The 24,600-nt window shown below is 34.1% G+C and overlaps 1 protein-coding gene across 1 annotated transcript; it reads right to left on the reverse strand.

The window, feature by feature from the left end:
• Positions 1 to 1,326: 1,326 nt before the first annotated feature.
• On the reverse strand, positions 1,327 to 9,701 carry LOC136817272 (growth/differentiation factor 6-A-like). The gene is made up of 2 exons (XM_067073604.1): positions 9,108 to 9,701; positions 1,327 to 2,888 (listed from the first exon to the last, which is right to left on the reverse strand). Exons 1-2 carry the CDS (start codon positions 9,514 to 9,516, stop codon positions 1,960 to 1,962), a joined length of 1,338 nt encoding a protein of 445 aa, XP_066929705.1. The 5' UTR covers positions 9,517 to 9,701; the 3' UTR covers positions 1,327 to 1,959.
• Between the last annotated feature and the right edge of the window lie 14,899 nt (positions 9,702 to 24,600).

The raw sequence follows: 24,600 nt of genomic DNA on the forward strand, positions 1-24,600 counted from the left end.
AGTAGGAAGTTTTATCCCTGCTGAGGAAAAAGTTCCACCGGGGCTATGAAACAGGGGTGTTTTCATTTCGGCAAAAAATCTTAGAATGAGTTTCGTTAGACTTTAAAAGGTCTTAAAACTGGTCTTAAAGGTCCACTGCACATACCCGGCTACAGCAGTTATGATTAAGTTCAATCACTCCCTGGTGTTTCAAGAGTTTTAGGTTTTGTTTTGGTCAAAAGATTCCAAATAAGATTTAGCTTACTTGTGAAGAGTTAAAGGTCATATTACATTTTTTGTTTTTATAAGAAGCTGAAAATTTTTCTGAGGCTCGGCTGTTCTTGTTTTTTTTGGCACTTTGAGCTTCAAATTGTTCTTATCCTGTTCTTATTTATATAGGGTGTAATTGAAGTATTTTAGACGCTACACCCAATTCGTACTACTTTAACCGATGAATTGCTTGAAACTGAGTAATTTCAAGTTCAGCATTTTTCTTAAATTATTCTTATTTTTTGACGATTTTGAGCCTCATTGTTCTTATGAAATGGTTCTTATAAAAACAGTGGAGTTGATTCTTTGAGGCATCTGTAACAGGACGTTAGTAAACCATCGAACCTACGCTAATTTCCTATCATTGAACATTTCAAAATTACCGCAAAATTTTATGGAAATTTGCGATAAAAAATGCGTTAAATTATGATTAATTACCCTTTAATCGAATGCAATTAGTATACGTTTTCCTGAACTATTTTTATAATATTTTGGCATACTCAGCCACAGAAGTCAGTTTACGTGTTTCAGACGAACTTCATAATTTCAATGGGCGTGTTTTTTCTCGTCTATTTCCTTTATCTTATTTTTTGATCCGTACAATTCATTTTTTTAACATCACTAACCCCTTACCTTAAATCAGCTTATATAAATTAATTTTAGCATTTCCTCATTGCCTTTTTAGACCATGTTCAGACGTTACGGTTCCGTTCCGTTCTAAAACGAAACGGTTCCAAAACAAGTGTGAACTTCAAAATTCGAAACGTCAAAAAAGGAGACATTACAAAGCAAAACAGATCGAGACGATTTCACTCCACTTGTTTCATCGGAACGGAACTGCTCCGTTTTCTTACTCCGAAACGTTCCGATACCAATATGAAGACACTCGATCCGTAACGAGAATCATACCGGAGTGAAACGGAACAGTAACGTGTGAACAAAAGTCTTAGAAATTATAGTAATGAGTACTTTATTCACTATTTTATTCCCGCTGAGAGAAAATAGTCTATTCATACCCTTACACCACCAAATTGAGGCCAAATTTCTGCAAAGAAAAATACATACAAGCAACTTGGATTATTTCTTCTGTTTTTCTTTACTTTAAAACTGCTATATCACAAATTATATAATGATTCTTTCTTAATATAACTATTTATAAGGGCTTCAAATATAGTTTTTTCATATTTATAACATATTTATAAGTTAAGGTTGAAAATATGAGGGGGAATATATCATACGTCCCCCCTCTTAGTATTGTTTTTCTAGATGTCTCTTTTTAAGTTTTGGGTATAATTGTTTTTCTTTCTTTGGCATAATAGAAAGGTGAGACCCAGCTCTCCATAATTTAAGATAAAAATTGGATCATGGTGTGTCTCCTCGATCTGTCTGGAATGGTATTGGCATTGTATCTTCTTTGTTGTCAAACTTTAAAAGTTTTCGTTTGGTATTCAATTCGAATGCATGATTAATTATAAGTGCCACTTGGTTTTGTTGCAATAGTTTCCTTCTGATAAGCTTTTGAAAAAAAATTGCTCAATTTTCCATTCTACGGGAATTCTCTGCGGTAAAAATTTGAAAGTTGTTTGCAAAGGATATGACATTTTATACATTCGAGTTGGTTCAACTTTCCAGTCTCTGTTCCGCACCCAATAAATTAATTTATGCTCTACACCTAAAGCTTGGCTCACTTTTCACTTTACGCTGAACTTTCTATCTACAAGCGCAACTTTTGACAATGAGTCCTTCTTTCATTTTGAAGACAACTCGGTCGTTTCCGTCTAAAGATAGTACCGGAAGCATATCAAATTCATCTGGTACGCAACACGGTGGCGGAACGGAAGAATGCATCTCATGCCATATAGACTGTATCGTAGCGTGATTACTTGCCGGTACGTAGTGAGGTAATGGATACCTACAATGTCCGTGGCAGTAATAAATGTTCTGTTTTGACGGCTCAATTAAGAAGTTTGACCATCCAAACTTATCAAAGTCAACTTCCATGTCCTTACGTCGACAAGCTTTTCTACGGCGTTTGCCTTTCCGTCTGTTCTTGTTATTTTTGTTCTTATTTTTCTTGTTCTTTTTACGGTTTTTCTTGTTGCTTTTTTCCGTGTATGTATTGCTGACGTGGCGTTTACTACGTTTGTTTTTCTTGACAATCGGAGCTTCATCTTCGCCGGAGTAAATTACTAATAGTCCTTTCTCTGTTTCAAGTTTAATGTGATTGTTAAGCCCCATGAGTTTAGGATCGATTGATGTGCCACCTAGTGGCTTTACGCGTAAGACAAGTTTCACGTGCTTACGTTGCACGTTTATGATGTAGTTCACAAATTTTGTGATGTCGAATGTAACCCAATGTTCTGTTTGTCCTTTAACCATTGCGATGGTTTTCGAAGTGATTTCCCAGAGCTTTGGATAGACGTGACGTCCTTTAGCTTTGTTTTCGGCTTTGTTACGTGCTACGACTCCAAGAACCGTGGCTCGAAAGAAACCGTTTCGGATTGATCGGATCCCGAATGAGTCCGGTTTCATCAATACTTTTAATTCGGATTGGATGAGTATTTCAGATTGTGGAATCTCGGACACGTCGAATTTGAATGACACGTGAGGGAAATCTGCAAGACGTTTATCGCCGTGATCTGAAAAGAAAATGAAAAAAAAATTGTGAGTTTATTCAATGAAACAAAAAGTACACAAATTACGAGTAAGAATACAATTTCCTATAATCTACAAAAGAACATATAATTTCAGTTGAACGAAAAAAGTACCACGCCTCGTTAAATTGGAATTCGTCCTCTTAATCAATTACGACAGTTCTATTTTCTGAAAATATTTCACTAATACTTCTATGGGTTAAAAATGCTGACTAAATTATCCTGTTTTTTTACTTTAGTTTTCTTCTAACCACTTCCATATCTATTAAGCCCACATTTACTTTCCGAATTTGCATGCGGTTCTACCTAATCAGTCAGTGAAAAGAATAAAAAGGAAATTCAAATTAGCGAAAAAAATAAATTTTTGACTTTTTGAGACACGAAGTAAACAGGATTCTTAGATTATCCTTTTAATTTCACTTTTCCTTGTATCTTGAAAATGCCTTTATTTCCTTTGACGAAAATGTTAGATCGTAAGGTTTTCTCTCAAAAATTGGACTTTCATTATATAATACAGCTTTTCGACCGTATAGTCGCGCAGTCTGGTGCATGCCACTTAATTATTTAATTATCCCCCTAAACTTGATCCAATCCTTTTTTGACACATTTTTCTATTGTCTGTAGATGCAAAAAAAAAAGGACTGGGACGGTTTTAGTGGGATAAAGTGGACAAAAAAATGCCCGCACAGCGATTGGCGGCTACGGTCAAAAAGGTTATGAAGCGTATCAAATCAAATTGTAGAATGTCGTTTATGAGAGTTTCTTGTCGACGGTGACTTTCAATATTATCGAATAATATAGTGTATCGAAGATTATAAAGTCGAAATAGAGGGCGTTGACTGTACTGTATGACAGCGGTAAACAGACATTGTTCTTTGCTTTTCGTGCTTTTGAAACTAAACAACGCAAACAGAAATTTGCAGTGGCACCAAATTTGATAGATAAGTAATTAAGTTGTGACCAAAAATTGACCGATTTTTTTCTTTACCCAAATATGTAGCCGCATTGTATTTGTATACAATAACTAATTTGGAAGAAAATGGAAGAAAAACTTGAGAAAAAACTCATTACCCGTGACGTTAACTTTTCCGAATGACGTCATCAAGTTAATTAGGATCAAAAATTTGCTCAAACCAGTATATTTATAGTTTAAAAATGCATTTTACGATTCCTGAATTTTCTTTTTAACGACCTATTAATATGTTACCACAAATGGTAACGCAAAATTCATATAATATGTCATAATATCATAACATTATAAGACACTATTCAGCATGTTATTAGGCACGATTAGCGATTTTTAAAACCAAAGATTGCAAAAGATTGTCTTAAAATTGCTTTTTCAGTATGACATTTAGAAATCGTTTCAGAGGAAAAGTCACGAAAAATGTTTCTATTTTGACAGGCCAAAGTACCCTGTAATAATACAGTGAAATTATCTGAAAGCAATTAAAGTCCATTAATCAATATCAAATAGCGATTATCTATTTTCCAAGGAATGACATGATTGCATTTTATGATTCCAATCTACGTAAGAAAATTTCATTAAAGGCCGGAACATTATATTATTTTGATCAGAAATTGCTACTGCCTGTATAACATATGCAGAGGATATCGCAATTTCTTTTTCAAAAGATAATTATCACCAATATATCAGATAATAGGACCTGAAATATTATCATCTAAATTATAAAACGTGCATTTAATATATTTTCTGAAATTGTGCTAAAATGGTTGTAATACTGAGCTTGCAGATTTGTGTTTTAATTACTAAGCTAGGAATGAATATTGCTTGATGACATCATCACCATTCATCATAATCATAATTTGATTGACAAATGATTATTCCAACCCCTTTTCAGCTCATCAATTTTGGGTAAAACAAGCTGATTGAGGTGTTTCTAAGAGCATTAAGCCTTATCGTGCAATTTAATACAATTTGTCAATATTTATGTCACGTGAAATGCTAATACATTACTGTAATGATTTTTTCTGTTCACGCCGCCTCATAGAACTTAAGGGAACATTTTCAAAATACCATATACGATTTGTATTTTAAAGAGCTTTAAAAATTAATCAAGCATTGGCAATTTGACAATATTTCGATTTCGATCTCTTAAACTTCGATTGATAGATACTTGGAATTTCGTTTTCGTTCCAGAAAATGATGGACTAGGGCAATATGAAAGGTCAAAGTCGCTTAATGATAGTAATAAAGACCAATAATGGGAAATGATGAGCATTCTTTAACAGATACTTTATTCCAAATATTGTCAAATAAATCATTTTAAGTAGGTCCATTGTGGTTTTTAATGGTCCACGAAAGTTGAGTAGTTGTTAAGCAATCCCTTGTTGAAAGCAAGTATATTTCCTTGTCATTGCTTTGGTATTTGTCGTTTTTTTTGTTAGTATATAGCTTGTTGAAATTATAGACTTTTCCAATTTAGCAAGGTCCTTTGAATTCTAGCTTCTTGCAGGGCTCATGCCATGCCTTGGAAAATAGATAATCAGTATTTTATATCGGACGGAGGATCGAGACAAAAATACCATTAGATGCTAGAAATTTCCAACATGTTTCGGCCAGGGCCGTTTTCAAGGTATATTTCTAGCTAAAAAAATTCAGTTTTTTTAACAAAAAAAAAATTTTTTTTGACGTCAAATAAACGCTTTTTTGTGACGTATATTTATGAGCCGTCTGTAAGTGATCTGGAAAAAATGGACGTGTAAACACAGACTTAAGGCGCTATCAAATTGAGTTCTTGGTTTAAACCCTTGGGTTTTAAGGTTTTTAGTTTGTTGATCCAAAAGTTCTCTCGTGATAGAATGGTGTTTTTCAGCTGGCTTTCATTTCCTTCGATATTTCTTAGCTGTTCAATGATCGTAAATTTAGCATCTCTATTGAAATTATGTCCTTCCTTGTTGAAGTGTTTGCACGCTGGGATGGTGTCTTCTTTCGGATGAAGTGCATTGCTTCTGTGGTTGTTTAAACGGACGTTGAAGGGTGTTTCAGTATTTGATATTGATTAGAGAGTTTCAAATGTGACTTTTTACAGTACTGATAGTACGGATAGTAACCCTCCAGTAACCCTTTTTATATTATGAATAGATGATTACTGTGTCATAAAAATCTGCTCTCTTACACAAATTTTGCGCTCTCTGTCTACGCTACTGGCCCTCTACTTGACCAATTTGTTCAAATTGCAAAGACATTTCTAAATGTCATACTGAAAAAGCAAATTTAAGACAATTTTTAGTTCGAATCTTTTTTACAGTACTGTCATTCTATCTTAAACTTATAGATCCTCGAAGAGAATTTTAATGTGACTTTTTACAGTACTGATAGTACCTCTACTTGACCGATTTGTCCAAATTGGAAATTGCAATGACAATAAACAATCTGATATTCTGGCATTCTGTTTTCAAGATGATGTGATTTGATTTGATGAAGTTAAAAGTTGCGGTTAAATGGAGGAAAGAAATTAATGATTTTCTTAATGCGCTAATATGGGTTCAATAAAGATCAAGTAATAAAATTTGCTTAATACCCATTAATGGTTTCATAAAATTCACATGAAAAGAACAAGTGACGTTTGATTTTTGATGCATTACGAAGTTGACATAATACTTTTGTTTTTGTTCACTTCTTTGTTTTACGATAATATTTTTTGAGTAATTAAGAAGAAAGGGCACTAGAACAGATTAGAGCCTTAAATCTAAAGAATTGACTGACTGATTTCCATTCATTATGATTTACTTTGCTAGAGAATCTTAATGTCACTTTTAGGTTATGTCATTCCCTTGAAATTTCCTAATAACCGTTTGATAAATTAATATTTTGTCGGTTTTTCTTTAAATTAGATTAAACTTAAGTACAAAAAGATTGATTTCGTGAAGACCCCTAAAGCCCTAAATTTATTAATGTCAACAATCAATATTTTACGTAAACACTTTAAAGGATTGAATCAATTAGCAAAACAAATTGACAGCAAAGTGAAGCTTCAGTTATTTCTCAGAGCGAAAAGATTTCTTTTTCTTTCTATCATACTCATCACATTGAAATTCTCTAACCACACGTCACCATGAAAAGCTCCATTTTGCTTATAACCCTTACACTCTAAGTTGATGTAATGGGCCTTAATCTTTTCAGCTCATCTTAATATCATAAGTTAAGGAAGAGAACTTCTAAACCTTTCGACAGTATAATTATATCTTTAATTTGAGATCTCAGAGTGCTCTTAAACCGATGTCAAAATACTTGTCAATTATACAGACTTGCTAATTGCTGTACAAAACTTGACTTTGACTAAAAACTTTTCACTTCTCCAGGTCTTTCAAAGGAAATTACAAAAGAATATTTTATTTAGATATACCAAGTGTAACTAAAAATGATAAATTTCGCACTACAAACATAGGCTATTCTTCATCTCATTTTTAGTACTCATAAGTAGATTTCTATTAAAAGTTCCTTTACAATTATAAAAGATAAGGAAATGAAAAGACCGCCTTATAGTTTGCTATTACATAAGGTCAAGACAGATAGATCATGCAGTTAAATCTCTTATATAGTTTTGCTACTACAGTAACTAAAAACTCAAATATTGACGTATATATAAATCTATTCCAACTATTTCAATAGCATAAAGGATAAAGATTATAATGACTCTGATTACTTACTAAAAAGAAACTGTAAACTTTGATCAGGATCTAGAATGTTTAGTTAATTCTCGCTATGCATCATTTCCTCAGTTAATGAAGAATCCTTTGCTAATCCACCCAAACATGATATTTAAGAGGTCATCAATTGGACTTAACATAACAGGAAGTCGTTGTTATAGAGTGGAAGACATACTGGCTAGCCTTATATACACAAACAATCAGACGCGCTTAATGTCTAATCACTTCAAAGTAATCGATAGGCTACTCTCTTGTGTACATCAGAAAATATTTAAGAAAGATTGCTGCAAAGTCCTATTTGAAGCACCTGTATTGCTATAGACTCAGGTATTGATGACGCTCCAAATTTAGAATATTGTGATGTATCTTGAGAGCATTTCATTACAGCAGTCGCATTTATCAAAATGATGATCCTGCAGGTGTGTATTTCCCAAGGATATTCCGTCCAATTTCTTTCTTAACAAAAAATTGCACTATTTCGAAAAAGTTGCTGAATCGTTTTCAGGATACACGTCCTATAACACCCACATACAACAAAAGCGTTTTCTATAATACTCTGGTTCTTCCTTTAAGAAGTACACTCTAATCTAGCTGGCACACAACGTTGTTTCAACGTTTATCTAACGTTCACAACGTCCATATAACGTTAGATGAACGTTAAAACAACGTTGTGTGTCAGCTGGGAATCTAAACTAGATAATTTCTCGAATCTTCATTTCTTCTTTTACTCGTGTACTATCAATGAGTTTGCCATGGCTTCGTAGTGGATAATACGCCACTAGCACGTTTTTGAGAACGATTATGGTGACGATATTGCGTTCATGCGTAACGTACATTTTGATTGTCGACAAAAATTGAAAGTGACGTTAATCTCACCTACATAATATTCAAAGAGAGTTGGAAGACATTCAAGTTATGTGCTATGAAGCTCGATGCTCTCGGGGGACGATTACTTAGTAAAAGGAATTAAATCATACTCTAATTTTCTGCTTCTTACTTTAAAACAACTATGAACACTTTACGGGCTGTATTTGGCATCACCTCCTACGCACGGTAATGTAAACAAACCTAGAGGCGTGGTACATATAATTATTGTGAAGAGTATTCTAATCATTATAATTTCTAAATGACAGTCCTCTGTAATGTGCGTACTACGAACGATAAATAGAAAGAAAAGCATGCGTAAACACCTACTGATAATAATACCAGATAATTCGTTCAGTTCTCAATAAGAATTGTTGCCACACTGAAAGTCATTGTAAAGACCAGGGCTATACAGTGGACGCTCTCTAATTCGATTTTCATTTTCATCAAATGAGGGAGGGTATCAAATAGCAGAACGTCGTTTATGGGAGTTTCTTGTTGGCGGTGATACTTTCAATATTATCGAATAATGGAGCGTATCGAATGGTAGAAGGTCGAATTAAAGAGCGTCAACTTTAGTTATCTGATATATGAAATAAACACTTCATTTATCAATAGTGTTACGCCCTGGTATCCACAACTGAAATTCAAACTGTCTTGACTTACCTATATCGACGCATCCACGGACTGTATTTGCCGTCAACGGGATACCGTTTTTATAATTGTCTTTGTATTTCTGAGCAATATATTTCATATATTTATGAGGTTCACGCTTCTGTATTTTGTCACCATTGGAGATCATATTTTCACGTAGCCCGAAAGCTTTAATCAAATTCTCTTTCGTTTGTTGTAGAAGTGAGTCTAGCTCCTTGTCTTTATTTAATAGAACGTCAGTTTGTTTTCCATCGGAGGTTTTGGACTCTCGCAATGAAAATAGAGCTTTAGTACGTTTCCCAGTCCATGCTTTTTGTACAATTGTTAGTAATAAGATAAGTAAAACCCATTGCCAGCGTAGAATAATCATCATTTTTCCAAAGTTTGCAAAACGGTACGGTTTGTTTATGTTTGTATGCATATATCACTACAACAGATCCATTGAAAAATAAAAAAAGACGTCAAGAATTGCAAATTCACCAACAATGATGTCAATGAATACAAATAAACCAACGAATCCGGCAAAATCACCAAAACTATTCAAAATCTCTTTGAACAAATCTGTGTTGTTGCTTTGTTTATTTCTTTTTGTTTTCTTCTTTAACTATGGTACTGAAAAAATAAACAATGTATTAGTAAAAACTCAGAATCTACTATATTCGAATATTTCACCAGTAAGATAAAAGATGTGGTGGGTATGAACCAAATTCAGTGAGCCGCAGTAGCAAATGTCACAAAATTTAGAATGAAACTTCCTTTTATATTAGTTAGCCAATAACTATTCTTCTAGTATTAAGAGCTATTGTCTAAAATGGTTGTTAATGACTTTTAATTGATCATAAAGACGTTCCTCTGTTAATAGAGAACAGTGGAAATGCTATTAAAATGCTGTTTCAAAAGTTATGTCCTATTGTTTCCTTTCCTCCTACCTTTGTTTCTTTATATCCACCTTTCATTGTGTTCCTTTTTTTAGCGAATTAGTAAATTTTTATACTTAATTTGCGATCATTTATATAATACCACGTTTCATTAAGGATTGCGAAGAAATGTTACTGTATGTCACGACTACTAATGATTGAATACAGCTCAATATTCTTTAACTAGACCACGCGGACATTTAAATAAATGTATATCCTTATTGCACCAAAAGAGCATAAAAATGTGTCAAGTGGAGTAGGTACCACATCCCCTACCAATCACACCATATTTTTTTCATTTGATTGCTGCAGCAAGAGATATTGCAATCGCAACGCCTCAAATCATCAATGGTCCAAATGCCTCAATATCTGGACCTTTTCCAAAATTTCAACGTCAAAGCCCTGCAGCATTAACAACACTCAACTGACAATGAATTTAATATATCACCATAAAACAAGCCATATATTGCATATTTGATTCCCAGTCAAAACTCCTTTCAAATTCAATCAGTATTAAAGCTTTCACTAGCGTGTGTTTGTGTATCTTTCAAGCAAAAGAAAGTCAAAACATAGTAATTGATTTTTGAAGGCTTTTGAACGTAAGAGCATTAAAGTTTCTCAAGAAATTATACATGATGATACGTTACATTTACTGTATATTATTTCTCTTTTTGTAGCGCTCTCTTAACGAAAACAATCGTTCAAATTTTGACGAGTTTGAAAATTTGATGAGCTGTGTGTAGCAATTTTAACGCGTTCAAATGATTGATGGCCATCACGTCAAGATCTTAGATCTTTTCTATGTATTCACTTTTTTAAGCACTTTGAGCCTGCTTATGAAAGCTACTTACATTTTTATTCGATGAGGTAGGGTTTGTAGGAAGTCCACGAAAGTCCGCCAAGCGTTTTATTCCATTGATGGATCAATATAAACGATGTCTAGACATGTTTTCAAACCTTAAACTTTCCTAACCTCCTTATCTTGATCAAATAATGGTTGTTCTTATAAGGTACCATTTCAGTTATCTTAACTCCTCTTTTCTCTGGTCAAAAGCGGTAAAAGTGGCTTGAAGGTGTTGAAGGCTAATCTGTCATGAAGTTGTCAAAATTACCATTCCTTAACTTATCATTAAAAATGAGAGATTGACAAATCGAACCCATCTTTATCCATCAAACACCATTTTGATTGTGTCATGTAATCATTTGAAAGACCTAAAGTATCAATACTTGACCTACTGCATTTTAACTTTACAGAATAACAAAATTACAACAGAGATTACTCCAAGCTAGCTGATAAGTAATACATTGATATGTTGGCACTGTCCAGAAATAACATGTCGCAGGTCTAAAACAGAAGCTCTATGCAATGTTGCGGTATACAGCTCTTTGTCAAGACATCACGAATCAGCTCTTTCATTCGTACTTGTAATATTTTGTTGGGAAAATTGTAACATTTTTTACAAGTGTAGGAGTATACAATAAATTGTTTGTTTAGTGAAAGTAAAAGTCAAAATTTAAGTACTTATTTTCTCACTCCTTGTAAAATACCACTTGTAAGTGTTATCAATCAATTTTTGTTTGATTGAATCAAATTTCTATGGTTGGTCGAATTTCAATGGTTTCAGTAAGTACTGACTGCAGAACTGAATAAAGAAAACTTCAAATTGATTGGAGTTGGGTCAATGTTACACCTCTGTCTCGCTGGAGGAATAAATTGTTTTAAGTTAAACAAAATCTAAAAAAGAAAGTTAATAATTTGATTTTAAGATAACTTTTCTTGTCGCCCTTCTTTGGCAAATTTTTCCACTGAAAACCTTCCAACTAAGGATATATGTTGGTTCACCGGGTCAGTGAGACAGGAGTGTATTCAACTCCTTAAGATGTTCTAAATTTCTCAACAGTTTATTTTAAAAGTTACAAAAATTTGACAAATTCTTCAGTTCCAATCGAAAAACAAAATCAATAAACGTAAACTGAAATCCACTGACTTTCAAGTCAATCATTTAAAAGATTCTCTCATGTAAACAAACACCAAAATAAACAAACGTATGATAAACAACAAAAAAATCAATTAAAAATAACTATTAACCAGATATATCAAAATCGAATCAAAACCAGTTAACTAATTTGATTATAGTTGTAAATGAGTTAATTTCAAACTAAAACAAATTACTTTATGATGTTTATATATGTAATAACCAACATGGATATTGAAGATATTCACACATAGAAAAACTTATTCAATTATAATTATAATGCGGATTGAAAGTCCCGCAAATCTTCTCAAAGCCAAAATACCGACATATCTTGTTTTGTATATTATTAAACTCAATATATCGGGACCCGCGACCTTAATTACACAAAACTATTTCCCCTTTCACCTAAAAGATTCCCCTTGATCTTAACATGAGGAGATGTGTGTCTTTTGCGTAACTGTACGGTAATTATTTCAAATGTTACATTTGTTTCATCATTAATATTATCATCCTGACCGCGGTCGAGACATGCGTAAAAAAAAGAATAATTTTTAAAAATCAATATCCTATTCATCTGCACAAGTGAAAAGAATTTACCCAACAAAACTTTTCTCGGTAAAGCAGTCGGTTGACTATTTGACCCAACAATTTGACAAGGTTTATGAGTTTCAGAACATTAGTATTAAAGCTTTCAACTCTTCTATCAAGTTAAGTATCTTTTACTCTATAGTATGTCCAACATACACGCTTAAAATTGTTTAATTCCTAGAAAAGCCGTAGATTTCTCCTGCAGGTATTCTCAGCGCAATGGCATTCTGAAACAGTCCAACGCTCACACTTTAACAGTAATAACAACCAATAAAATAAACAGTAAACCAGTTTTAAAACTTCAATGAGTTATAAAAATTGATTGATGGATCAGGATAAAATATTTTAAGGCTTCGTGGATTGTTTTTGAATGACAATGTATTTGTTGATTTGTGGTTAATAAAGGACGGGTTCTTAACCACCTATTTGTTTGTTTTAGTGGAGACGAATTATTTTTGTGAGCACGTCTCTTTCTTGTATGTACAAACTATTTCCCTTTCCGTTGCCATAGACCTATTAGGTCATCTGTTTCTGTAAATCACAATATTTTACACTAAGTGATAGTAAGTATCTGGTTGGTTGGGAAATATAGCATCATTTCCAGCCCATCAAATACAGTAATTCCAAAACAATACACCTCTGTGTCACAGACCCACTGGAACCCCAGCCCCACTGGAAAATTTGGCAAAAATTTCGTCCCCGGTGGGAAATACCCTTGAATTTCAGCCCCACTGGGAAATTGATTTTGATTTCATCCCCACTCGAAATTCCCCCGGAGGGGGGGGGGCACTCCAGGTAAGTGACCTACCGGATGTGCGGCCCTTGAGGGTAGGTTTTTCAGTAATTCCAAATTGCACTCCAAAACCATCCCCACCTTGGAGCAATAGAATTTCTATCCCCATTGAGATTTCAATAGGAATTTTTATCCCCACTGAGGAAAAGATTTCCACCAGGGGCAGTGAGACAGGGGTGTTATCAAGTATCTGGTTGGTTATATTTGAAAAATATAGCATCATTTCCAGCCCATGAAAGTACAGTAATTCCATAACAATATAAAATAATGTGATGTATCCACATCTAAGTTACATCAAAATTACTTTCTTAAATTTTCTACTCATTGCCGTGTTTTGATGATGTTGAGCCGGACTAGCTGCGTATATCAAAATGCATCAGCTGATTCTCGCATTTGCTAGCGCAAGTTGCTAACGAAATTATACACTTACAATATGATATAACCTCTCTAAAACAGACTAAATAACTTTATTTTCAATCTACTCAACTTCCTCACGACTCTGTCTTGTCTATATAGTACGACAAAACTTATCATAACATTCCAAACAAATTCTTCGACCATCCAGATTACCTTTTTACCAATCCTGCTCTATATCCTCACGTTTCAGTGTCATCTGTATCAATATCCTGTTAGTAATAACAGAAGATAAGGGACAGGCAGGAATTCCAAAACTTCTTCAATCGAACGATTTAAAAAGTGAAAATATTTCTCTTGTTCTCATGTGTATCTAAATCTATAAAGTATTGCTGGAATTTCTTTTAGTCAGATTATTGCTATACGTGTAAGAGTGCAAGGTATTACGAGAAATGTGATTTAGATTCTGGTTACTGATATATGAATCTTTGATTTCAATATGTTTTTTGAAAAGGAATCGAGAAAGTAACGATAACCGCTGTCCTCTTTCAATCAGTAGCGAGTTTATGTATTCGAAATAAATCGAGGGGGACGGTAAAAAGCAAAGCTGACATGGGGCAGAAATCGCCGTATACTTTGCTCGACGACGGTAAAAACACCAAGATACCGTCATCAACTATCGACTTTGTTTTGTATTGATTTCACTTACCATTGCCCTCGATATCCTCCGATACATAAACTCGGTAATAGAAAGGAGAAGACTTCGAAAAGCAAAATGAGACACCCCTGTCTCGTCCAGCTGGCGCTCACAGAACCTGGTCCCATTTGAAATAGGCAAGGTCGAATGGTAAAAAATCTTTAAAGCAAAGGTTCCTATTGCTAGACAATGTAAAGTTTACTAATTAGAAATCAAAAAAGCCACAAAATTGGGAAAGAGATCAGCTTGTTATTTTAAAGTAATCACTGACGGAACTTGTCCGTATCTTCATTTCGGCATCAGCCTATTGCAAGACATTTAGAAACTATAAAATTATGCGTAAAATACCGTTTCACAAAGTATAATGCCAATATTGAAGCAATGTTGGTAGGAAGTTGCAAAAACCACGCCCACACTTTCATTGCAAGTTCCTCATAAACTCTCACGCGACAATCAAACCAATCTCTTTTTGTGTAGTCTGGTCCAGAAAACTTGCAATGATAAGCCAAGTATTTCGATTCTTAGTGCAATTACTTCAAATGGTTACAAAGAAAAAATATTTCCAGCATGAATTTTTTGAGACATTTATCTTGAAAAGAGCTTGCCAACGATGCCAAACACAAACTTTTTTGTGTTTGACAAATTAGCAAAATCACAATTCCAAGTATATAAGATTCTCAAAAAACTAATTTCCCTTTCACCAGAGCCATTGGAAAAAAATAAATTATAGAGAAGATTCAAAATGAGAAAACCTGGGGGGGCAGTGGGTTTACCAACTGACGGCATGTGCGGCGAAAAAAATGGCTTTTAGAATCGCACCCTTACAGTGTAGAAAAAAATCGGTGAAATTCATACCCTTACAGTGCATTTTTTCAAATTTTAAAACTCTCTTAGAGCAAAAAAAATCAAAATTTTCGAGCAAAAATTTGCAATTTTTCCCAGATTTGCCGAAATTTCCACCCTTACAGTGCATTTATCAAAAGTCCACCCATACAGTGCATTTCTGATATTTTGAAAAACATACCCTTAACCACCGCACATACCCGTCGGTCAATTTGCCTGACTGCCCTCCCGGGTGAGAAAACCGACGACTCTGATAAGTACACATTCTTGAAAGTGTGGGAAATACCATTATTGCAGGTCATTTCTGAATTAGTGACTAGTTAAGACTCTACTAATTATAAGCTTTACAAATGTCATTAATTTTCATTTTTCATTAACTTATTACCATAGCACATCATCAAATATATTTCCTGTGTTAACACACGAAAATGCAAAATTGAAATCTTCTACGAATTATTCCTAAGAAAGGAAAGTGTTGATTTATATCAAGATTTTTCCCTAATAAGCGTTTACGACAAGGTGATATTATAACAATCGTAATGAACTTATTGATAATCAATCAATCAATAATCAATCAATCAAACAATGAATAGTTGACCATATCATTAATCATCTATTAATCAATAATTAATCAACAATCAATCAATCAATCAATCAATATTCACATTTAACCAGCAAAGTAAACGCGTCTCTATTGTGATCTTTTGTGATCTGACCGAATTCTAGGATAAATAAAGAGCTAGAGAATATTGTAAATTTTCAACAGATCCAACGATATTTGACTTCTCTTGGTATAGATACCTATAAATGTTTTTCGTAGTTTGAAATTAATGAAATCTAAAAGAAAAATTTTGCAGATCGCGTAAGCATTTCTCTCGAGATACCATTCAGGGGGTTTGACAAATCATTCCAGAAGAAAAACTCTGAAATAGAACCCAACATCTATAAAATTATCAAAAAGAATCTTCATATATAACACACTACTCCTTATACGGACGAACTAAGATAACATCGATTGTTTGCCCAAGTCGTTAAAAAGGAGGAAAAAAATCCTTAATTCCAATCCCTCAAAAAGGAATTCATAGCTCACTCTTAATCAGTACCTTTTAACAACTATCTGCCAATGTTTGCATTTAGATTAACAATTGCTCTCGAGTGTGAACTTGTGATTAATTGTACTTTTTTGTAATGACGATTTTCTTCAAAATCGAAAGTTTGATTTATTAGAATAAAATCTTTTGAAGGAAATTAAAGATTAGTAAAAGGAAAATACTATAAAACAGTTTGTTATTTCGTTATTTCAATGCTCGAAAATGAACTTAGCGTACCCAACATTTCGCCGAAATTCGCTAAAAGAGTGATCCTGAATGAGCCCCAGATGAACTGTAATTCTCTTAGAATCTGGCAGCGCAGTCTAGAATAATATACAGATCTACCATGAAACTAATAATAGCGAGTTTATGTATTTGCACTTTTGAGGACGGTAGAGTGACTGAAGCGCTTTGGAAAAACCTGCAGTTCTGACCCGCAAATCGAGGACGGTAAAAGTGCTGATTTACCGTCGTCCTTGGCTGGTTAGGATCTAGCTAAATTAGAACCTTACCGTCTCCGTCGCAGAAAAACACACATACATAAACTCGGTAATGAACTAATATGAGAAAAAACGTTGTATCTTACAAGGTCTTGATATTCGCAATTGAATATAGGAAGGCTCAAACTAGACGACCAGAGGTAATGAAAAAAAAAATATCCTTCACATAAAAAAAATCTACCAAAACAAACAAAAATTCGATCAACTTAACACAAATCACCACACACATACTCTACAATCGACTGAACCTTTCAATAATCACATAAACATGTATCACATCAAAAAATGAAACTTTCTTGGCAAAATCAACTCGCATCTTTCCTTTTTTGCTTTATTGCTTTATTGGCTGAAATTGGTAATTGCCTTTCTTTTCCATTTAAATTGCACCGAATTTACTATATGTCTCTGTCTGCAATGAAACAATACAAAAGTCATTTTGAAAACGACTTTTAAACGTGTTTATTTGGAGTCTTACCAAATGCTTATTAAATTACGTCATCGTTTATTGCTTAATTTTTCCTCGTTGCTAAGCTATAATACTTTGTAGCTGGATCACTGCAGAATATGTTGTTATTGTCTGACTAGGACTTCATATGTTGACTCTCTTTAAATCACTCTTCTAGGGACCATAAGCTTTTCTTATAATTAGAAAAAGATTCAAAATGGAAGAGGGGGTTTTACACGCAATTCCAGCTGAAAGGACCCATATTCTAGTTAGTTCAAATCACTAGTAGAAAGATTTGAACAGTCGGTTTTGAGTCTGCTAAATTACGTGGGTCGCGTGGGTGTCGTGGGTCCGTGGGTTACGTGGGTCCGTGGGTTCGTGGGTCACGTGGGTTCGTGGGTTAGAAAAGTGCGTGGGTTCGTGGGTCTGAAATGTGCGTGGGTCCGTGGGTTCGTGGGTCAGAATTTTTTCTACGTGGGTTCGTGGGTATTTTTTTTTACGTGGGTTCGTGGGTCCAACTTTTTTTTACGTGGGTCGAAATTTTTTTTACGTGGGTCGGAATTTTTTTTACGTGGGTCCAATTTTTGTTTACGTGGGTCGGAATTTTTTTTACGTGGGTCCAATTTTTTACGAGCTGGTCAAAAAGATTTTTTTTAAAGAATGGGAGCATAATAAGAAATGCATTATATTTTATATTTTATGATTATGTCATTATTTTTGTAAACCACGCTCATTTATTCAACAAAATAATGAATTAGATTCATCATTCTAAAACCACTCTCTCAGAGCCTGATTGGTTGTCATTGGTTGTTGGTTGTTGGTTGATTTTCTCTTTTTCATTTAAAAATGAGCGGAAGCCAAAAAAAACAGGTGAGAAGCCGAAACAATTTTTTGATAAAATTAACAATAGCCTATTAAAAGATAAAGCGAAATGAAATTTGTTCGTATAGTGAAACAATATATGACACGAATGCATATATTTCAGCAATGTAAGAGAGACGCCATACACGTTTTTTTTATAGGAAATCAGAATTCGAAGAAGCCTTCTAATGGTTTCAAGCCTTAAAATGTTCTTAATTAAAGTCTTTTAATTCATGTGTACATAATCAAAAATGAAAAATGTTCTTATTTCTTTACTCTTGATTCTCCAAAGCCTCCAAATGTTCTTAACCTGTTTTTAATTATTTTTGAACTCGATGCCTAATGTTCTTATATACTTTGTTCTTAGCGAAAAACGTGTATGGCGAAAGCCATCTTCTTTCGCGACATTGCCGTTCTAATTTTTACTAATTTATCTTTTGCTTTTTGAGTTACACTTTTTGTCATAACAGTATTTTTTTACTCCGCTGATCAACTACGTTACAGAGCACATTTGTTTTTCTTTATCGCTTCGGAATATTACATCTCACTTCGATTCGCTTTTTATAAGTCAGTTTACTGCCAGGAGAAGCCAATGGGCGCAGGCGGTGGGCGCTTTTATGACTGGAACTGCCACTGTTAACCGCCGTTGTTTCGGTGTCGATGTTGCAACTTCTTTATAAACTTATTATATAGATAGATATTCGATATACCAATATATACCTAATATCTGGTGATAAAGAGATTAGAAAACGTATAAATCTTTTATTAATATGAATAGCGTACTCATATATTTCTTTTGTTTTCATTTTTAAAAGAAAGAGCTAATCAGTTTTAAATCTCACTTGTTTCATTATAAAAAAGATTGTTTCAGTATGTACATTCTTTACAAAAGTCCTGCCTGCATATTTCTAATTCTTTTTACTTCACACAGAGCTTGCAAAAAAATTGTTCTTCTTATGTTTCTAGAAAACATTTTGACCCACGTAAAAAAAATTTGATCCACGTAAAAAAAAATTAGACCCACGTAAAAAAAATTCCGACCCACGTAAAAAAAAAATTTGACCCACGTAAAAAAAAATTTGACCCACGTAAAAAAAAATTGGACCCACGAACCCACGTAAAAAAAATACCCACGAACCCACGTAGAAAAAATTCTGACCCACGAACCCACGGACCCACGTACATTTCGGACCCACGAACCCACGCGCTTTTCTAACCCACGAACCCACGCGACCCACGAACCCACGGACCCACGTAACCCACGGACCCACGACACCCACGCGACCCACGTAATTTAGCAGACTCGTCGGTTTTCAAATTTAGAGAGAGTTGGCTTAGGCTTCTGCTCATCCTCTAGCGAAAAGGTCTGTGATTCAGCCTAGAGTTGACTGTATTTAAAAACTTCGATAAAGACGATTTAGAAAGTAAAGCGGTCAGTCTCCGGCATGGTATTGTATTACCACATGCTTTTAAATACTGCCCACAAAATCACTACTTTCGATTTCATCGAATTTGGTTGAAGAAATTGTAATCCTCATTTAACTGCAAGCGTTAAAAAAACGCTTACCTTTTGCTCAACCTGCCTATATCTGTAATATCCATAACAATATTGTAAACAATATGCATCGAATTCCAGTCATCTTGAATTGTTAAGACGATCATTTAAAGCGTAGCAAATAAACAAATAAAGTTAGTCTGCGATTGCTCCTCTTTCGATAGCTATTTACAGTACCCAAAATTTTCCTGAATTGCTCCACTTACCCTTGATCCATCTTTTAATTGCTGAACATCAAGCAGAGAGGCATCAAGTACCGGTTATGTACTAAGTGCAAAATATTTGGTATGACCCCTGACCAAGGATTGAACCAACAACATTGGGCACCGTTGCCGAATGATTTACCTTTGCTTTAATGGTATCTAGTAAAACATAACATAACGACAATTTAATATTCTTTACTTGGTTAAAGACACTTTCAAATCAGTAACAAAGCTCTTGACACGAAAACTGGATTTCACAAAAACCAAATAGCGGTCAACTTTCATCTTTCAGAATTTCAGAAATTAGTAACACTTGACCCTATTTTCTAAAATGGCAATCCAAAAAAACAAATCAAATAAACCGACAAAACATAACAACTAAAACAAGATTGTATCAAAAGTGATTTTTCCAACATGCTCAAGTATTTTCTATAATTTACATTCCCTCATAATTAGTTGCAAAACCACCCTCTTGTTATAGCTTGATTATTTCCATATAAAAAAATTATGAACACTTAAAAAAAACTGAAAATAGCTAGGTGTACTATAAATGGCATCTACGCTCTGATTACTCCATCTGCAATGTGACATCTTGTATCATACTTTTTAGAATTAAGTGGAAAATGGCCATATAATTACTTAGAAACTAATTTGCCCATGCTTGTTGTATTAGATATATGGAAGATGCTTTAAAACAAGGAAGCTTTATAATGTTCTATAAGGGAACCTTCATTTATTATAGTGCCTCGATCATGAATTTATTATAGACACTGGATAAACAACGTATAAAACGGTGGAGAGCGAACCATTGTCTTTCTTTTGTTTAAAAAAACAATCGAGGATCTAGCTTTGTCCGCAAAGGACAACTGTCATGGCGGCTCGAAGTTCTCTGATTTTGAAAAAGGATTAATTATCTCATTTCTAAAAAGTCCTCTATCTATATCTTTTTGTACATTTACTCGCCAAAAATTTGGAAATAAATGCTAAAATACTTAACGGATACATGTATTAAATCTGTTGTGTCAAAAACATCATCAGACAAGAAAAATCAAACAAAGAGCCTAAAATGACACAGAATTTTAAGCTGGCGATATCTTTCTAACATTTTTCTTCATATTATATCAGACTTTTGGGTGTCTTGGCTTAACCGGTTAACCGTGGTATGAAAATATTTTGGAGGCTTGTGGTGGATCGGTGGTTTTATTGAGGTTAAATTTTGAAAAATTTCTGGTGTCGACATTCAATTTTTCATTCATAGCATGTTTTTCGTATCTTTCTTGCAACTGAAACGGTATAACGACACGTAATTAGCAATTATTTTGATGCGTTCGCCTCTCTAAGGAAAACTTAGTTTTTATTTGGGAATTGAAATGACTGTGTTAAGATGAAAAAAATGATTAAAATGTTACGAAAAATCGTTTAATGAAGGAAGGAGAGTGAACAATAATGTCATTACTGCGGACAAGGCTAGAACATGAGAAATCAATGAAAATATAGCTCGTTGGTTATCCAGTGTCTATAATAAATTCTTGCCTCAATCAAACTTTTCTTGCTCAACGAGGAAGAAAATCTTTGTCGAAATTCAAACGGAATCTCTTATTCTATTGTTTTCACCTTCAAATGCAATGTTTTGGATTGTTTGTAAGTTTGCGACCACAGTCGAGGGTGATCCGAAGGCTCCCTTTTCTCTAGCTGTCTACCCAAATTAGGGGAGGGCGCCACTCCTTTCCCTGGATTTCTTCACTTACCCTCGATCCGTCTCTTTAATTGCTGATCATCAAGCAGAGAGGCATCAAGTACCATTTTGGAGTCTTTGGTATGATCCGGCTAAGGATTGAGCCCACGACCTTGCGCACCGTAGCTGGATGCTATACCTTCATGCTACAGTCACTAAAAATCGGATTGTTATTCCGGCCTCATTCTTCCAAATTCAATGGGAATGCTGTTTTACGGAATTTTTCAATTGAAAAGAGGTTTTTTTAAACATGCATAGCTATCTTAATTCACCAGTGTTGATAAATTGATTACCATGTCACCGTGTTTCTTTCAGAGCTTTAAATACTCATTTTGTAAACAAAAGACATGACTACTATCATGGTCGAAAACTATTGAGAATTAAGCTTATTTCCTCAGTTTTTCGAAATTTGGAGTTCGGGCGAGAAAGTCGATTTTGGGCTATCTCTCAAATTTAATCGGATATTTCAATTTGGCTCGGGTTTATAGACCTCCAGGCTGTATTATGCCTTATTGGACCCTTTTTGAACATTCGGATCCTCAGATACTAAGCTCCTCCTAAGTCTTAAGTCTCACGTTAAAACTCAGAGCTAAACTTCTACCCTTCCAACCTACTTTAGAGCACTTACAAACTGATTGTGGTTTCAAAACTTCCCGGTGGATTTCCCTTTTTTCTCAAATATTACAACCATGATTGTAGTTCTAGATAGAGCACATAACATATCCTTGTGCGTTGGTTGTAGCAATTTAAAAGCGACAATAGAGGACAACAAGAAATGGTCAATCTAAATACAAAAAAACGAAAACTTGTATTGGAATAAATGAGATAAATGACACATCTTCCTATTCCTGTAATTTTTAACCGGTTTAATTTGTAAACCAAGCATAGGATGTCATTTAGGATAATTGAGATTCATAATTTTGTTGGAATCGATTGAAATAACTCTTTTCATTTAAATGCGTTTTTGATCTATTCTTTCCTCTTTGTGTTTTGTGTTGTGTTGTGTCAGAAGATCGTTCGATGAGAAAAATATACCCTGTTGGTTCATCACCATTGCAAATATTGTAATGCTCAAAACCCCTACTCACCAAAAACAGGATGTTTTACTTCCCCTGGCAATTTGCTCCTTCATTTTATCCGTATCTTCTGAAAGGCTCCAACCTGGGATTTGCGAGATGACGCGTTCGTCCTAGTCAAAGTTCAAAAACCGACCCTCAGAGAGACAATTTCCCCAAAATTTTAGCCAAAATTTTCTTTTGATTGTTTTGTACCCTTTTGAGGGACTTTCGACGGTGCGAAAAAGGGACCCTTATGGGCTTACACATACCTGACCTCAATTTTGCATAAGCACCCCCCCCCCACCTCGGGGTTCCAACCACGTCTCTGTCCCATAATTTAGCTACCATTTTAGATTTTTAAAGGATCTTGTCATTACCTAACTTTTACCGAGTAACTTGCTTTTAAGAAACCCTTGAAGGACATTTTTCAAAGATTGTATTGCATGGAATTTATAAGTCGCGGCATCATACATAAATATTCGGTGAGCACCTATCCAAAAGTTTCCTTTGGAAAGTTATATTCAATATATGTTTATATGAGAACAAACTATTAAAGAACATCGTTCTTCTTCGGTCTTCTTAGGCCAAAATATTATGGACAATTCAAGGACAATTTAAGGCTTTACAGACTTTGAAGCATCTAACCAATCCTTTACCAGCCGAAACATTCACAAAATAAAGCAGAAAACAAACTCCAAAAAGGTGCATCTTCTTAAACTTAAGATTTAAGTCATGCAATAAAAATAACTTATTATAACTTATTAAATATGCCCGTACCGGTTTAAATCCTGCATCATGAATAAAGAATGTTGCCATTTTGATTAAACTTATCTCATAAAGGCGGGCACATAACTCCTTCAAAAATTTCGATCACCCGCTGTCTTTTAACACTTATTAATTGTACAAGTATCTTAATCCTATCATTTAATACTGACTTAATGGGAACACTTGGAAGCGCAAATGAGTATACCAATTAAAACTGGTTCAGTAAGCCGACACCGCTTACATGTTTTTTTTTATAAAAACAAACTATATAAGAGCATAAGACATTTTATGGCTTTGCAGACCCTAAAACCTCTATTTTTTTAGGAAAATGACAAAAATACTCACAAAATGGTGAAAATAAGAAGATGTTAAAGAACATTTTTAGGCTTAAAACTCAAAAATTTAAATTGAAAAATTATGGATGTTCTTATAAACAAAACGTATAGTAGAATTATTATACGGTATAATCCCACGCCGCGGATATGAAGCCTTATTTTATGATATTAGCACTGTCATTTAAAAGGATCATGAAGGGATTATGTAAAATTGACCGTTACTTATGCGAAAAGGATTTTTTGTTGTGGATGATGTTTCTTATTTTCCTTGTAATTATGATCGTGTCCGATCTGTGTTTCCGTTAAAATTTTGTTTGTTTGTTGTTTGTATACAATAGAGTCTTCATAAATCGAATCTCAATAATTCGATCTTTCACAACTCGAACCTCTTTTTCTCAACTCTGAATTACTCGGGATGCTATTACTTTAATTTCTATAACTCGATTTCTATATCTTTATAACTCAAAACTCGAAACTCTTTTATTTAAATGACTTAAATCAAACCTTCACAACTCGAACTGCTATAACTCAGGCCTCTATTACTCGCACCTATATAATCACACCTCTATAACTCGCACCTCTATAACTCGGACCTTCATTGCTCTGTAAATCGAACCTGTTTTATTACCCAGTCAACAGGGAAGTTTTTTTAATTATCGGTCACGAGATCATGTTCTTCAACATATATCTTTACTAAATCGTTATGTGTGACGTTGAAGAATTTAAAAAAATTTAAGCTACTGTAAGGATATTACAATTAACACCCCTTCCTTTGATGCAAACAGGAAA

The sequence above is a fragment of the Clytia hemisphaerica genome, unplaced genomic scaffold (genome assembly GCF_902728285.1).
Source record: "Clytia hemisphaerica strain Z4C2 unplaced genomic scaffold, Clytia hemisphaerica genome assembly, whole genome shotgun sequence".
In the NCBI taxonomy this organism is placed as follows: Eukaryota; Metazoa; Cnidaria; class Hydrozoa; order Leptothecata; family Clytiidae; genus Clytia; species Clytia hemisphaerica.

Excerpts from the sequence above, each read along its gene's own strand:
- LOC136817272 (XM_067073604.1), bottom strand. The coding sequence starts at position 9,516 with ATGCATACAAACATAAACAAACCGTACCGTTTTGCAAACTTTGGAAAA. Across the intron at positions 2,889-9,107 it reads CCGTGGATGCGTCGATATAG|ATCACGGCGATAAACGTCTT; the intron begins GTAAGTCAAGAC and ends TTTTCTTTTCAG.